Source organism: Lontra canadensis, unplaced genomic scaffold, assembly GCF_010015895.1.
Source record: "Lontra canadensis isolate GAN:19392208 unplaced genomic scaffold, GSC_riverotter_1.0 scaffold936, whole genome shotgun sequence".
Lineage (NCBI taxonomy): Eukaryota > Metazoa > Chordata > Mammalia > Carnivora > Mustelidae > Lontra > Lontra canadensis.
Window position 1 is genome coordinate 4,221 of NW_022631920.1, and position 16,092 is coordinate 20,312.

General features: G+C 40.9%; 1 protein-coding gene and 1 long non-coding RNA gene across 2 annotated transcripts; one reads left to right on the forward strand and one right to left on the reverse strand.

Annotated features, from left to right (window-relative positions):
• Nucleotides 1-483: 483 nt before the first annotated feature.
• Nucleotides 484-4,152, forward strand: LOC116863345. Its single transcript, XR_004381806.1, has 2 exons — nucleotides 484-1,262; nucleotides 3,513-4,152. It is a non-coding gene; the product is annotated as an uncharacterized LOC116863345 (long non-coding RNA).
• A 5,635-nt stretch (nucleotides 4,153-9,787) lies between these two features.
• Nucleotides 9,788-15,180, reverse strand: LOC116863346 (paired box protein Pax-6). Its single transcript, XM_032850816.1, has 6 exons — nucleotides 15,007-15,180; nucleotides 14,392-14,474; nucleotides 14,004-14,154; nucleotides 13,792-13,907; nucleotides 10,838-10,988; nucleotides 9,788-10,118 (listed from the first exon to the last, which is right to left on the reverse strand). Exons 1-6 carry the CDS (start codon nucleotides 15,083-15,085, stop codon nucleotides 10,033-10,035), a joined length of 666 nt encoding a protein of 221 aa, XP_032706707.1. The 5' UTR covers nucleotides 15,086-15,180; the 3' UTR covers nucleotides 9,788-10,032.
• Nucleotides 15,181-16,092: the final 912 nt, after the last annotated feature.

Sequence of the window (16,092 nt, forward strand, 5' to 3'; positions counted from 1 at the left end):
AAGGAACAACATACAGACAGTGTCTAAGCCCAGCAAAGAGACAGCGATGTAGGCAGAGAGGGCAGAATCTTAGAGTCTGGCTGGGTTTGGTACCCCCACGGAGCTGCAGAGCGAGGCTCTCCTGCTGCTGTCGCTTTATTCTGACCCAGGGCTTCCTAGGTCCTGAGGGGGCCTTTTGGCAGGAGCTCCCGTAATCTGCCGGAGTATTTTGGCAGCACTGCCGTTTCCCACCTTGCAGCACCGGAGAAGAGGGACCCATTAATCCAGTGGGATCACTGCAAATCGCCTAGGCCTTTGTGCGAATGTGGGAGCAATCACGTCTTTCTCAAACCCCTTTGGCTACACAGAAGGCACCATTTTAGACAAGGCATGAGTGGAAAAAAGAGGCAGCCGGCCAGATATGCACCTCCTGCATTAGCAGCAGTCTCTTCCTCCCGGAACCCAGGAAAAGAAGATCCAGTGAGAAAAATTGCCACGCAAGATGTAAGATATGTTTTGGGCCCTCGCCTTAGAACACCAGGTTTAAAATAAGGAAGAGGAAGACCTTGATTTGGTTTCCAAGGTTGAAAATGGTATTGTATTTTTTTTAATAGTCTGATTTTTATTTAAACCATTACTCAGTGAAACCTCAAGGTCCAAGAGTTTATATATGTCCCCACAGCCTTGTAGCTTTAGTCGAAAGGAGGTCACATGCTATGCAGGGTGTCTTCCAGCCTATTTTTTCACAAGACAGATCTGGGGTACAGCAGCATCTGAACATTTACGTGTCAAGTGTGTAAATGCTTTGGAAGCCTCAAAGGAAAAGTTCCTGACGCACCTGGCAAGCCTGGAACCTGATCTCTCCTTCCTCACTGCTCACACCGCCCTGACACGGCGCACAGGGGGAGGCTGAGAAAGGAAGAAAACAAAAACCCACTGCTTGAGAATTTAGAGTACAGAGTATGCACATTCAAGTAACGATCAACAGAGCTGGCACATAGTTCCAGGAGCCAACCTTGGGCTTTCTCAAAGGACCTAAGTATACAAACTGGCGTTTACCGCATAGCATTTGGTGAGAAGCATTTAACCATATCAACCCAAATTTTTGTGCTTAGAAGTTACTCAAGAATGATATTTGACTTTTCTTCAAACCCATTCAACCTGAAAGATTTCCAAGCATGTCACACATCACATTTAGCTACTTTTGCTGTGAAGGGCTTTCAGCCAACTGGCTCATGTTCATTGCCTAGAGAAGCAGAGGAAGAGAAATTTTTAGCAAATAGGTAAGCTCCTGAAATAAACTGTCATATGCTGGTTCCAAATAACTACACTAGTTTCCTCATTTAGATTATCAAAACAGTATGAACCTTCACCCGAATGCCTCTTGAAGATGTATCTGCTCCCCTGTTAAGCAAATCACCATTTCTACATGTCAGAATCGATTCATTATTTAACACCTAGCCCATCTCCATGAAGCGTTCTCCTCCCCTTCCCCCACCCGATCTCTGCTTTGTCTCTCCTTTCCTGCAGGCATCACTTGGAGGGCTCGCTCTGATGGTTAGCACCGTGCTTGTGTTACTCGTGCTCCTGGAATGAGAAGTAGTGGGGAAGGTGCTCTGTTCGCCTTGCTTTGAATAGGTTCTAAATATTTGCTGAGTCAAATTGATTTCCTAAATAGCCTAATCACCATCTGACATAATCTTTATGAAGTCCCAACCAAAAGTTACACACACACACATACACACACACACTTTTTTAATGGTGAATTTTCTTTAAGTTTCAGGTAATCTTCAGATCATGCATGTGTCCCAGTCATTAGCATTAACTACAGGATCTTAAAGAAACATTAAAGTTCAGACATATAATTAAATGTCTCTTTCCCTCCAGTTTCCTCACATGAACACAGAAAGTTAACACTGCAAAGACATTCATAACCTTAGACTTTATACTCATGCGTGTCTGTTAGATTCCTGAGCATTTCATGCTTTCATTTCTGCCTGAAATCCTTTGGAGGGGGGGTGGGGGAGACCAGGCTATGAAGAAATGAAAGAGTTGTTTAAAACAAGGAAATAAGTATGTCTTTATTTGAGCTTTTTAAAAATCATTCAAGAAATAGACATTTAGTTATTTAATATACGACAGATTGGGTGCTATGAATACAAATGAGTATTACTACGCAGATATTACTATATGGATATGACAGTGTTTTCTTGACCTTTCTGACATCTTTGCTGGTCATAGATCCATAATAGTGTCTTCCAGTCTAGGTATGTCTGCAGTAAAAACTAAGTACTTCAAACTGAAGGAAGAATATTGTCATAAATTTCTTTAATGTTTTAAAATATTTCGATCCTTTTCACACAGCTTGTGTTTACATGGCACTAAAGAAGCCTTTTATCAGGAAAGAAACTCTCCAGAACATATGCTGATGGATCACAGTATTTTGACCCCCCCCCAAAAAAAAGGTTTTGTCTTTCTCATCTTTCCCCCCCACCCATATTGTAGGGAGTTTTCCAAATGAAGGGTTTCAGGTAGGTTGTCTCCAGGTCAGTTCACTCTTGCAAGGTCTTGGCCAGTCATCAGTGGACACCCCCATCCTACCTCACCTACCTTTAGCCTCCACACCCACTCTGTGCCTCAACCAACAGACATGTTCCTTTGAGTTAGGGTTTTTGTGAAAACTGTACAGGCTGGGGGCACTGGTCATTAAAGGAATTTGATAGAGATCCTTTGGAAAACCAAAAAAGTTCTTTTGAAATATGAATATTTCTCCCCAGTTACAGGAACTGTTGTACAATTATGGTCAGTTTGTGCATCTGCTTGAATCAGCCTCTATCTGCAGAAAAACGGTTAAGACAGGGGAGATGTTCAGAGCCACCCTTTACTTTTAAAAAACATGACCAATGTCATGCATAGAAACAAACTTACCAAGACCTGAAACAGAGGTCGTAGCTGACTTATCTGAGGATATAAAAAATATTGATCCTTTGATTGGTACCTTTTTTTCATTATATCAACAGTTCCACAAAAATTGTAAGTTCCTAAAGAAAGTATTGCTTTGAAATAGAAGCATCAGGTCAACTTAAAAGACAAAGGGAAACAAACATTTGAGAAGCTACATTCAATTTAAAAATAGCATTTTGGAGCCCTGGCAAAAAAAAAAGCAAAGCCAACAAACAACCCCGCCCTTACTACTACAGTGTTCTTTTCCAAGTACGCCTTTATTTGTGCTTTTACATGTTTTCATTTTGACCAAAATTAAGAGAAATTTTCATGTGTTTAGGTTTGGACTCTGGAAACGTTCCACTAAGATCCCTGGTCTGGTGTCTGTGATGGCTAGAATTTGTAAGACCTAGTAGGAAGAAGATGTGATTATATTGGGTCTCGGTCTGACTAACTGTTTTAGCAGGAATTTCATCTGCAAGACTAAATGCTGATCAACAGAGCATAATATTGTATTCTGAAGTGTGCTAGCTAAAGCAAAATTAATTTTTTTTCTCTTCTTTCTTTCCTCCCAAAATCTTCTGCCACAGCGACTGCATTTGCCTCCAGACTTGTCAGACACAGTGAGCCGCTCAAGCAAACAGGATCTGGCAGGATCCTCCAAGCTGCTGGGCCCAGGCTGTGGCATGATGGCCGGAGGCAAGCAACACCTGGACTTCTAGCGATCCCTCCTTCGTCGTCGCATGCAGAATTATAGGACACCCTAATTATGATTGCTAATAGCTTCTGTAAATATTTTTCTTAACGATTTGACCTTCCCATCCTTGAAAAACAGTTAGGATTGCAAAATGAGGCCACCACTCTTCATTTTCCTTACCCAAATTTTTATGCAGAAAGAGTACAGCAAAACTACTTTCATTTTAAAATTTTGTTTTATGCTATATTTAGAGAAAGCAAATAATTTTATTTTTAAATAAAATGTCAGAAACTCAAAATGCCTCACAGTGGTCATGAGTGTACGTGTGTTAAGGCACTTCATTCATGGTTCAGTGCATATTACAACACATAGTGTAAAAAAACAGCGTGAAATTCATAATTGTATATAAAAAACATTTTCTCTTGATTTCTGAAAAAGTCACTTGCCACCAAAAAAGTGCTAAGGCTTTTGTAAAATGAAAGACTCATTTGCTAATATGTGTGAAGACTATAATAAAATGAATTTGCATTTATGCATCCTGTTATTAAATTGATGAATACAAAATAATATTTTGGGATTAAGATTCCATTAAAGATCAGTAGTCTAACCATAGTAGTTAATAAATATAAAGAACCTGAGTGACAGAAAGCATAGAAAAAGAAGTTGATGGTCTTCTGTTTAGTAATCCTAAACAATCGAAGTCAGCACTATGAAATTACGTCAACAGACATAATTCAGGATTGAAATTCAAACTGACAGCTACATTAATGCTAGGGGAAAGCATGTATTGAAGCCTGGTGAGAGATTTTTGCAGAACACAGGTCTGAGACAAATCTAAAACTAACTCAGATTTCCATTGCACCAGGTAAGCCCTTTGTGAATTAGAGATGTTGGTTGTGTATGCACATTTATAACCATACAGACATGTGCTGGGGAGGTAGGTAGCACATCAAACCGGTTTTCATATAAAACACTAGGTTTTTGAATCATAGTTCCATATTCTCAAAGCTTTTGACAAATAGACAAAAAGTTAAGGTTAGAAAGTAAGTTGCATTTAAGTAAAGAACCTCAATTTTTAAAAAGCTGCTTAACGTCCATTAGGAGAAACTGAATTTCTAAAATGCATCTTCAGTGATGTTAGAATAAATTTTGAAGCAGTTATAACTAGCATTTTTAAGCAGTTTGCTTGTAATACACCACAAATTATACTTTATTTGTTCTTGACAACATTGTAGAAAACAAAGACTAGGTTTTTAAAACTGTCTAACCAATATGATGAATGTCAGTCACTTAAAAAAAAAAAACCCACTGTAGCATAAACACACACTGTATACAGGTTTTATTCAGAATTAGAATAATTGAATCAATGACAGTGATTTGCCAGGATGTCAAATCTCTCCATCATATCCTGTCACTACCAGTTTGTTTTTTGTGATCAAAATCAAAAAGACAACTATTTTGTCACCCGCTATTTTTTTAGTACTAAAAATCAGGTTTCTTCTATTTTTTTAGAATGTCTGGTTTATTTTTTTCACTTCTTTTAATTCAAAAGACACAAATTCTTCCCCATTTTCTTTTCAAAATAAAGTTTCAGAATTGATCTGTCAGTTAAAATTAAAGGGCTTTTATATTAAGCAAAGGTGCTTTTAAAATTTAAAGCAACTTCAAAAAATCAACTTAGTCCATAGATAATAAATAATGTGCAGATACTCCACAAAAGCTTTGCTATTCCTTTCAAAGCATTATGAACAATCTGAATAAATTCAAATGAATATTTTAGTTGGGTTATTATTTTAATAACTCTAACCTTTTTCTTACCATGTTGTGATTCATTTTATACAAACACACAACGGAACAATTATGTAGCATTTGAGTCTGAAAAGGAAATGTGAAGTCATCAGATATGTAAATTGTTCATCAAAAATACTTAACAGGTCATTGATTTACTACCCTGGCTACCATGTCTATAAAATTAACACCAAATTACTAGTTAATATATGCTTTGCAAATAGATAAATACTATAAAAATTGAATGTGCATATTTGAACCCTTATTTTAAATATAAAAGAAACTTCAAACTCAGTAAAAGTGCATGTTGAGCAATAATTGTAGCTGGGCTTTCCAAAACTCAGATCCAGGTGCTTTGTTGTTATTCCCCAGGCAGGCTTTGCAAAAAGAAGCTACAGAGGGATGTATATTTGTTTTCCTCTGATAAAAACCCGCTCTAAAAATGTGTTTTCCTTTCTTCTGGAAACATTACCAATTATCGGGACGCTAATAACTTACTACCCAAAAATAGTGGTCTTCAGTAATGCTACAGTAGGTATACAGACCATTTTTGATACATTATGAACTCCATTAACAGATTGTTTTTTCAGTCATCAACTTCTCTCAAAGATATATTCAAGTAACAGTACCAGACATAGTATTTGAAATGTCCTCATTTCTTTTGTTTCTAAAACTTCATAACCCTATCTAGTATTCATTTCTTACACTAGATTTGCCTTTTTTTAACATGAGGTAAATATTTTGAATACCGCACCCTGCTCTCAGGTGCTGAGGTTCTAAGACCTGAATTTCTTTCTAGTAGCCACCAGACAATTTCCACTTTTCTCTTCCTCCTCTTCCATTTATTTGTTGTCTCTACCTCGAGAATCTGCAAATACTAACATTAGACCAAAAAAACCAACAACAAAACAAAACAAAAAACAAAAACACTCTGCAGGCAATCAATTCCCTGTCTTTTAATTTTAAAGAATCAGACACACACACATACTCATACAAAAGGGAAGGCTATTCATTTCTTTAGAGCCCATTATGAATGTCATTTCTAAAACATCCTGTTAATGCTTCCCAAAAATAGTCACTGTCAACGCCATCAAACTTTAATACTAACCCTAAGTACTTTGAACTTTAAAAATGAGCAGTGAAATCATGTCAGGACCAGGCAAAAAAACAAAAACAAACCCCCCCCCCCAAAAAAAATGCTACCGATGAGGTTTTTTTCTTGAGAAACAGAAAAGGGAAGCATTTGTGTTTGGCCTTCACAAGCCAAACACTATAGAGAGAAGAAAAGCATTTTTTAAAATCTTGTTAAAATTAAAGCCCAGGGCAAAAAGAAATAAGGAGAAGAATATAGACACCATCCTAAGATGGCAAAAATTCACAAAACGAAGAGAAATCTTACTACTATGTAAGTGAATTTGAGGCAACCTTTTTCTTTTGGGGGGGGGGAGGGGAAGGTAGGCAGAAATGATTGTATGGGCCGCAGCAAGAAGCTGTTTACCAGGCAAGAGTTAGGAGGCCCAGCTTGGGAGGGTGCGGCGAATACTCCGGAAACTCACTCTAGCAAAAAGCAGGTTTTTTACTCAGAGTAATTTGGTTGTTATCTATTCAAACGCTCAGCTCTAATTTTGTTCACCGGGTCTCCTTAAGTCCCTCAAGTCTGGAGAAAAATCATAGCTGTGAGGACAACACAGATGGGTATTTTGGTCACCATCCTGGAAGATGGCATCCAAGCTTCCCCGCAGCGTTCTCACGGATAAATATATAAATATACCTATCAGTAAATAAATAAAAAATAAATTATTTCAACGACAACGAGTAAAAGGCCACCACCTCCAGGGCCCTGCTTCCGCACAGCGCCTGCCATGCAGGGCGCCTGCCATGCTGGTCCCCCGGGGAGCGCCTGGAGCTCCGTTAGGAAGGACAGTTCCTCTCCCTGGGGTGAGGGCAGAAGGCAAAGCAGCCGCTGTTCCCTGGCAGTCCTGACCCTCGGAGGACACGGGTACGTGCCCAAGCGCGCTTGCGCACAGAGACGCTCGGCTCCCACAGCACTCCACCCCCACCCCCACCCCCATCCCCAGCTCCGGCACCCAGAGCTCAGCACCCAAGTCTGTGCTCTCCGCACCACTGAGCCCTGGGCCAGGCCTGGCTGCCTGACCCTGGCCCACATCTGAGCCAGTTGGAAAGTGTCCCTCCTCGCAGGGAAGAAGTGCGCCAGCCAGCAGCTGCAGCACACACCACGCAGCCCTCCCCTGGGAGTAGCGGCTGCACAAGGTCAGGAAGTAGAAGTGTGTGCACAGGCCAGTGCGACGACAGTGCGTCCGTGTGCATACTGCAGAAGTGTGCAAATGTGACTTGAACACCGCCGCTGAATCCACAGCGGCGCACATGTAGGCCTAAAAACTGCAATCAACCCAGGAAGGTGTCTCTAGACGTGCAGCAATTCTGGTGGAAGAAAATGATTAATACGCAGCATGCCACAGAGATGAAACAGTTATCTGTACCGGAGGAAGCCCTGCACCAGAAAAGAGTGGATGTTGAACAAGAAGGCTCTTTCTTAAAGCCTCCAATTAATTTCTATATTTCTGACCATTTGCCTTTGGGGATTCAAAACAAAACAAAACAAGAGAGCAGAGTATAATTCAGTGCAAGTGTGTCTTTGTCCCCAGAGCGTTCTGCCTGTGCAAGCATTTCATCTAGACAGCCAGAACCCCCAGCCTCTGACTGAACTTCGCAGAAGAAAACTTATCCGTATTGACTTATATGTTGCGCAGAGCAGACAGAAAGAAAAGTCTTGGACGGGCCTTTTTTCACCCAACAAAGGCTTATTTTTTTCCATCCTTTGCTGGGGCTCAAGCACTCCTGCCCTGCGTGCCGCCACTTTAAACATGATCAGATCTGTGCTTCATTGCAAATAACAACTGGCCGACAATAGGCCCGGCTTCATAGATTTGGGAATGTTTGGCTTAAGCTGCCAATGACTGAAGGCCTTTAGCTCCCATCGGCCAGTCACAGTCCGCTTTGTTGTTGTCTGTTGATGTGTCTGTGCTCATTATTCCTTGACATGCAACATCCCCCCTCCACCCTCCAACCATCCACAACCGCACAGAAAGCGAGATTCAAATGGGAACAGCTGTAGTGGTTCAATGGGAAATGATGCCTCTTGTGCAAAGGGGAGGGAGAGAGAAAAGGGAGAGGACCTATTTGAGAAAGGCGACAGCTTTCAGAGAGTCTTGTATAAGAAATCTACTTTTGAATATACTTCAGTTAAATCGCTGTTGAAATAGCCCGACAATGGAAATCTGCCCAGATTGAAAATGCCAGCCCTAATTCCAAAGACAATTCCTAGTTAATAGCTTGTTGAATTTTTAAATCATTTCTAGACTTTGAGTTTTTGAACTAAATGGCTAGCTGGGGAATGTGACCGTTTTATATATACGTTGTGGGTACAGATGGGCACAGATCTACACATAGCTTTAAGTGAAATTTTTTTCCTAACATGTCTCGAATTAATGAAGTGATAAGAATTATTTCTTTACGAATTAGAGTATGTATGAAAGGAACCGTTGGTTTAGAATGATAATCTAACATGGAAACAAAATTTGTAACACCACACTATAAGGTTAAAAAGAAAATAGTATAATAAAGGAAATACAAAGGCTTTGGCATGGTTTTTACAATCAACAATGGTTAATTTTGATATGTAGTTGTGAACAACTTCAAAACACTTAAGTTTAAAACTCTTGCAAGCACTTTTAATTGATTAGGAATGAATTCTAGATGCACAAAATGATTGGACTGTGAACAGTAATACAACTATATCTAAGAACAATTAATTTTTGCTGGCCAAAAAAGAAACGTATGATTGCATGAAAATGTGTATAAAACATCTATAGAGTATTCTTGTCAAATATAAATGAAATTAACTTTATTATAGAAATCATTCTGAGGATTTCTAGGGAAGACAAATACTTACATTTTGACATAAAACAAATTGGATTTTATCGAAGACACACTCTACCTTTTAGCTATCAACTTTTTTCTTCCGTGAATTTATATCTTACCCTTTTTTGCACATAAACTTCATCTGTTAACAACCTTTGGAAAACCAACAGATATTCTTACATAAATCTAGTGCATGTTGTTCCAGGTTTAATTATATGCAAAGGAATGATACAAAGTTGGAACATCAGTCCATAAACTATGAACAGATGGGTAGAAGTATTTGATATAGCTTGATAAAACTCTTAAATTCGTGGCAAAGCTTGTTGATCATGGTTTCCTTTTTTTTTTTTAAACAACTTCATGACCAACACAGATCAAACATCCATCCAGTCTACGTTGTTCTTTTTTTCATAACATACAAATGCCCATTTACAAATAATACACCAAAATGAATAAAAGTTTGGATACCAAAATGAAGATTTGTTCCAACTGATATCGTGCCTTCTGTATACAAAGGTCCTTGTTTCAAGTCCATTCCCCAGTGGTACAATACAGGACACAATTGCAGAACTGAAGTGCTTCTAACAACCATTTTTCTTTCCTTCCTGAACGCCCAACTGTTGTGTCCACATAGTCACTGACTGAATTAACACAATATATCTTTTTTTTTTTTTTTTTTTTTTTTACTGTAATCTTGGCCAATACTGAGACATATCAGGTTCACTTCCAGGAACTTGAACTGGAACTGACACACCAGGGGAAATGAGTCCTAGAAGTGGATGAGAGAAATAGCCATGTAGAAATTCCCTTCGAGAGATAAGCATGGAGTATGAATTATTGGTTAAAAAAAAATCTCTAATGCTCTCTAACGTTCTAACTGTATTTAAAAAAAAAAATACACAAACAGAAGTAGCACCTTCAGAAACCAGATAACATGTTTCCACATATCTATTCAATCCCAAGTCCTCCCACACAAACGAGGAGGGGGGGGGAAAAAACAAAAAACCTCCATTTATTTGTTTGTATGTTTGGAACTGTACCAATATAACTATCTCTGGAAAGCCCATGTGGTACTTCTTCATTTGCAATGAAAGGCAGGGAAGAGCTGGGAAGGTGAGAAGTCTTGGGACAACACTCACCACGCTGCTCGCTCAATCGGGCCCTCACCACTGAGCTCTGGCTAATAACCTCTCTTCGGAGAACTTACATTCTCAGGCCTTGCCCTCATACACACCGTCTGTGACCAAATTCAGGAAAAACAACTTTGCTTTCTATCTACATGGGATCAGGTTACTAACTTACTTGACTGAATTTCCCCCATTGGATCAGTTTTCCCCAGAGAAAACTTGCGAGCAGCAAAGAGTTAAAACACACCATGACACGAGGCCAGGAGGTTCTGTGGAGGTTCACTTTGAGCGAAGGGAGATCACCTGGCAAAAGGAGCTGTGAAGGCCACCTCCGAGTAGCCTGCAGGGGGCGGCGGCTCACCTGTGGAAGTGGTGCCCGAGGTGCCCATCGGCTGACTGTTCATGTGTGTCTGCATATGTGGGGGGGTGTAGGTGTCATAACTCCGCCCGTTCACCGAAGGGCTGGTGGGCAGCATGCAGGAGTACGAGGAGGTCTGGCTGGGGACTGGGGGCTGAGAGGAGAAAGGCAAACCAGTGGTTATGGAGAAGCACATCCCACGGCCACATCCCCAGGCTCTCCCCTCCCCAGGAACTGTGCCAACAAGCTGGATCACTAAAGATGCCCTCGTGTAGACTACTGGAATTCCACAGGATAGCCTGGCAATCGGGCCTCCAACCAGTCCTTCCACTGACCACCGCTAGAGTAAATGTTGCCCCAAAGTACTGCTGTCTAGCTAGATGGTGGACGCTATCCATAAAATTAATAGGGTTTTCATCCATTTTCATCTTGGACCTCTTTTGTCATCTGCAGAGAAGCTATAGCATGAGGACCTCCATGAAAACACACCCCCTCTCCTGGAAATCCAATCTATTTGGATCTAGTGATGACCACATCCTGTATCTCAAGCATTGGGCAGAGGCCTGTGGGAGGAGTTCTCTAGAAAGTCTGCTCCAGAAACCCTGGGAGCCTTTCATGGTTGGACTCATGGGATTAAAGACTCTTTGAAGAGGCAGATCAGTAATGATCTCAGATTAAAATGGTCAAAAGTGTCAGTCAATACTAAGCACCATCCTGAGAATTAGCTGTGACTTCCTTATGGACCTAAAAACCTAGATGAGATTCTATCCATAAAATTGGGTTGCTCCCCTCTGAGAGTTTGGACTCAATTGAAAAAGTAAACCTTTCTCCTAAGTGAATAAGAAATACACAGAGCTGACACAAAATCCCTCATGAGCTCACGTGGAGCTATGCCAGGGCAGCAGGATTGGGATGAATTAATAGAAACATAACACCAAGAAGAAGGGAGATGATAGCACTACTCTGTTCTGCAAACTGCAGAAATGTTTAACATTTCAAGATTCACCCTCTCAGAAAGGGTGACCCAGTAGAGAGGGTTCAGTGGAAGACACCCACCTCTTGTAAGATGGTTGAAGATTATGGTCAATGAGATGAACTGATGGACAGACAGACCAAAACCCACTCCCCCCCACCCCCAGTTCCAAAATTCAAAGAGTAAATTTTCTCTGAACAATTGAACTATTAATAACTTTTTAGTTTTCATTATGCTTCATGAATGTATATTTGTTTTGTTTTATGGAAGTTGTGTAACTTTTTAAAGTTAGTGTTTGTAATACATTGACCCCACACCAGTCAGTAGTCGGAAACAACCTTCGTAGAACAGTAGCCCCCATGGAACTGCTTCTAAATGTTTTCTCATATACAAATTTTGTGATCTTGGCAGAAACCTGGATGTCGCTATAATTTACAAAACTAAACAAGACACTCAGCGGCCCTATGGAAGTCGGAGCATCAGGAACATCAGGTTCAAAGAGGCAAGCATGCCTTGAGGGCCCTGCCAGAATTTCAGCTTGCATTTTTTTCTAATTCCCAAAATCATTTCCTCTAGGCAACCTGACTTCTGGAAAATTCCAAAGCAGTTGTAGTAATACCAACCAATGGGCCGTTAATCCCTTAAGATACATTAATTGCACTATGGCTGCTAATATCCAGATGCAAAAAAATCAACATGTGAATAAATTCCTCCGAAGCTGCTTATGTAGCTGCTCCTGTTTTGGCCTGAAGACTTTGAAACATTTATTTTGTTATTATTTGGAGTTGAAATTCATCAAAAGACATTCAGGGCTGAGGGTTCCATCTGTGTAACCCCAGAACTGTTGCCAGCAGGGGCTCAGCCTGGCCAATCTCATACCACCCGGCATCTTCCAGGAGTCCTGGCAAAGTCACCACAGAAGGCCCACCAGAAGACCAATTTTTTTTTTTTTTTCCCATCAAGAATCCATCCAGGTCGAAAGTTGTAGTACACCCCACCTGCCCCATGTAACTTCCATCAGAAAGGGCTAATAGTCTATACAGGACCTTGCACATGTAGGAGCAGATAACCATTCAAAGCAGAACTGAGAGGAGAGGCAGGCTGGAACATAAGTGTATCCAGGCAGCCAGCGTGCCACAAACTCATGACGTAATTCATGGCCAAGAAGTGCTCAAGTTTTAGCAAATACCTCTATTCCATTTTTTATTGTAAGATACAGAAGAAAACTCACTGTTCTCTCAGTATATCCCACTATGCAAATATAAATCTTATTTCTGACCCTTTTTTCCTTCCTCACCGGTTCATCACATATTCTCTAAATAATACCCAAAATGGGTCCACGGGGTATGTCTTCATTAATATGAACACAGTAACATAAAACCCAAATGTAAGTATACTCTAAGCCCTTCTTATCTAATAACGTGCCAGAATTATTTCCACTTTCTGGTACCCGAAACATGCCCTATCCCCACCCAACATTATCAAGCTAACATCCTCTCAGAGCAAAAGGCAGATTAACTTGGTTTTCATGGTTTTTTCAGAGCAGCCATCCATCAATCCCTCAATCCAACAGAAAGACTGGATTGACTGTTTAAACTTGACTGGTAGGGTGCCTAGGTGGCTCAGTCATTAAGCGTCTGCCTTCGGCTCAGGTTATGATCCCAGGGTCCTAGGATCGAGCCCTGCATCGAGCCCTGCATCAGGCTCCCTGCACAGTGGGAAGCCTGCTTCTCCCTCTCCCACTCCCCCTGCTTGTGTTCCCTCTATCACTCTCTCTTTCTTTCTGTCAAATACATAAATAAAATCTTTAAAGAAAATAATATTATTGTTAAAAAAAAAAAAAACCTTGACTAGTAAAGACAATCACCGCACCTGGGAAGGTTCCCAAGGGTGCACGTGTGGCCAGTGAGATTTGCAGGCCCTGACCCCCTCCTTACTTCTTCTCCCAGCACCCGGGACGCAGGCAGCCAACGGCCTCACTTACTTGCATAGGCAGGTTATTCGCCATGGTGAAGCTGGGCATAGGCGGCAGGGCGCTGTACGTGTTGGTGAGGGCGGTGTCTGTCCGGCCCAACATGGAGCCCGAGGTGAAGGAGGAAACTGCAGGAGGAGGACACCACAGACCGTCATGCTGAGAGGCAGGGCCAGGGCAAACAGGTGAAGTGCATTTATGACTGGTATGAATATTCAAATTACCAGGTGTGGTGGGTTGTGGGATCGGTTGGTAGACACTGGTGCTGAAGCTACTGCTGATGGGGATGTGACTCGGGGTGTTGCTGGCCTGTCTCCTCTGGTTCCTCAGTTTTTCTTCCCTTCTCCATTTGGCCCTCCGATTAGAAAACCATACCTGGAAATCAGATGGAACAGGTCAGGCCTGTGCCTACCCCAGCCCATCCTTCCCCCCTCTTGCCTCCACTGCTCCCCAGCCCCATGCCCCGTCCCCCAGGGGCAGCAAATCATTTAGCAGACTGAATCTTTCACAGTTTCTAGAAAGGAATGGCATTCCTTACAACGAAGCACCTTTGTGTCCAGAAAGGGCAAATGGGAGGCATCACAAAGCATGAAACCACACGGCCCTGGGTACCTGTATTCTTGCTTCAGGTAGATCGATTTTGGCTGCTAGTCTTTCTCGGGCAAACACATCCGGATAATGGGTTCTCTCAAACTCTGGAAGAGGAAGTTGAGTTTTCCACATTGTGCCAGAACTTCACAAACCAACCAAGTGTGTGTCAGCCAAGCTCAGGCTGGTTCCTACCTCCCCATTTCTGTCACCTCCAATCACTTCCCTTAAAAATGCCAGTACCATGGTTATGGACTGTACTTGGAAGAGCTATCCCACCGGATAAATTTTCTTTAAATTTAAGTTAAATTTTCTTCAGAATGACATTCATTCGAGTACCCTTCTGTGGCCTGACTTAGCCAAATCATCATTTTTTTCTTTATGAGAAGTCAGACTCTTGGTCTTTGAATTACTGGAACATGAAAAGAAGAGAGAAAACACACACACACACAGACACACACACACACACACACACACACACTGAAAAGATGCCCAGGGGAAAAAAAAAAAAAGAAAGAAAGAAAAAAGAAACCTTTTCAGTCCTCTATGCAAAGGGCCCCGGCTAAATTTAGCTCTTTGTCCTGAAGATGTGGCATTTAGTTTGATTTACTGCTTCTCTACTTTGAAAAACTCCATCACCTTTCTCCAGGGCCTCAATTTGCTCTTGGGTAAAGGATGTTCTATTTCTCTGCAGCTTCCGCTTCAGCTGAAGTCTCATCTGGGCCTCGTCTGAATCTTCTCCATTGGAACTGATGGAGTTGGTATTCTCTCCCCCTCCTTCCTGTTGCTGGCAGCCATCTGGAACAAAAAGAATAGGACAGTGAGAGAAATCTGAAATAACTTGGAGCCCGGGTGTAGCCATAAACTCCATGAGCAGTCCCTCCTGAGAGGCTCACCAAGACATTCCCTAGGTCACTTAAGTGACAGCCTTCTCCTAATAAAATACATCAGTGACATACATTACATTTCTTTCTCTCTCTCTTTTTAAAATCAAGTCTGTATCTTTTTATCTGTTTTTGTCAAGAAGACACTGTACAATATAGACACTGCAAAGTAGCATGTCTTTGAATAACAAAACAAGCGCTGAAGTTTCCAGTTAAAATGGTCCCTTATAACTAACCTTGAGTCCCAAATGCCTCTCTCAGTTCCCTTTCCCTACAGAATTTATTTACCTATAGCTCTGTTGGGAAAATAGAAGAGTGATGTTCAAGATTTCAGCTGATCTATAATCAGTAATTCCTATCTAATCAATTAGATGTTGATAGGTTTGTAGAAAATGCTATTAAGAAACCAAACCAAGCTTGTAATCTTTTAAAAAAAATATTTATCTAGTTTTTATTTGAATTCTGCACAGTCAATTTCATTTTAAAGGTTGTGAATTTAGAAATGCTCGCATTGTTCTGCAGTTTTATTCAACTATTGTATGAGTGCGCTTTGCCTTGACACCTATTACGAGCACAGCTGTAATTATATCATCACCAAGAACAGGCTATAATTGCTGAAAATGGAATTTTATATTTAGATAAAAGGACTGTCCATTCTTTGTAATGTGTTGCACCAGAGAAAAGTAAGATTTCTTTTAAATTTTTAACGTGTAATTTTAAAAAAGAAATAGTAGAGAGTTCACTAACTAGCTAAATACTTATGCTGCAGCTGAATCCTTGGCATATCATTTAAGTGGTACATTTTTAATTAGGGCATTTCCACCACTTTTAATGTAATTTC

Bases quoted from the DNA above. Each gene is read 5' to 3' on its own strand.
- LOC116863346 (XM_032850816.1), bottom strand. From the start codon at position 15,085: ATGAGACTTCAGCTGAAGCGGAAGCTGCAGAGAAATAGAACATCCTTT. The intron at 10,989-13,791 runs GTAAGTGAGGCC...TTCTCCTCTCAG, and splicing joins CGAATAACCTGCCTATGCAA to CCCCCAGTCCCCAGCCAGAC. The intron at 10,119-10,837 runs GTGAGCCGCCGC...ATCCACTTCTAG, and splicing joins CTCGGGCACCACTTCCACAG to GACTCATTTCCCCTGGTGTG.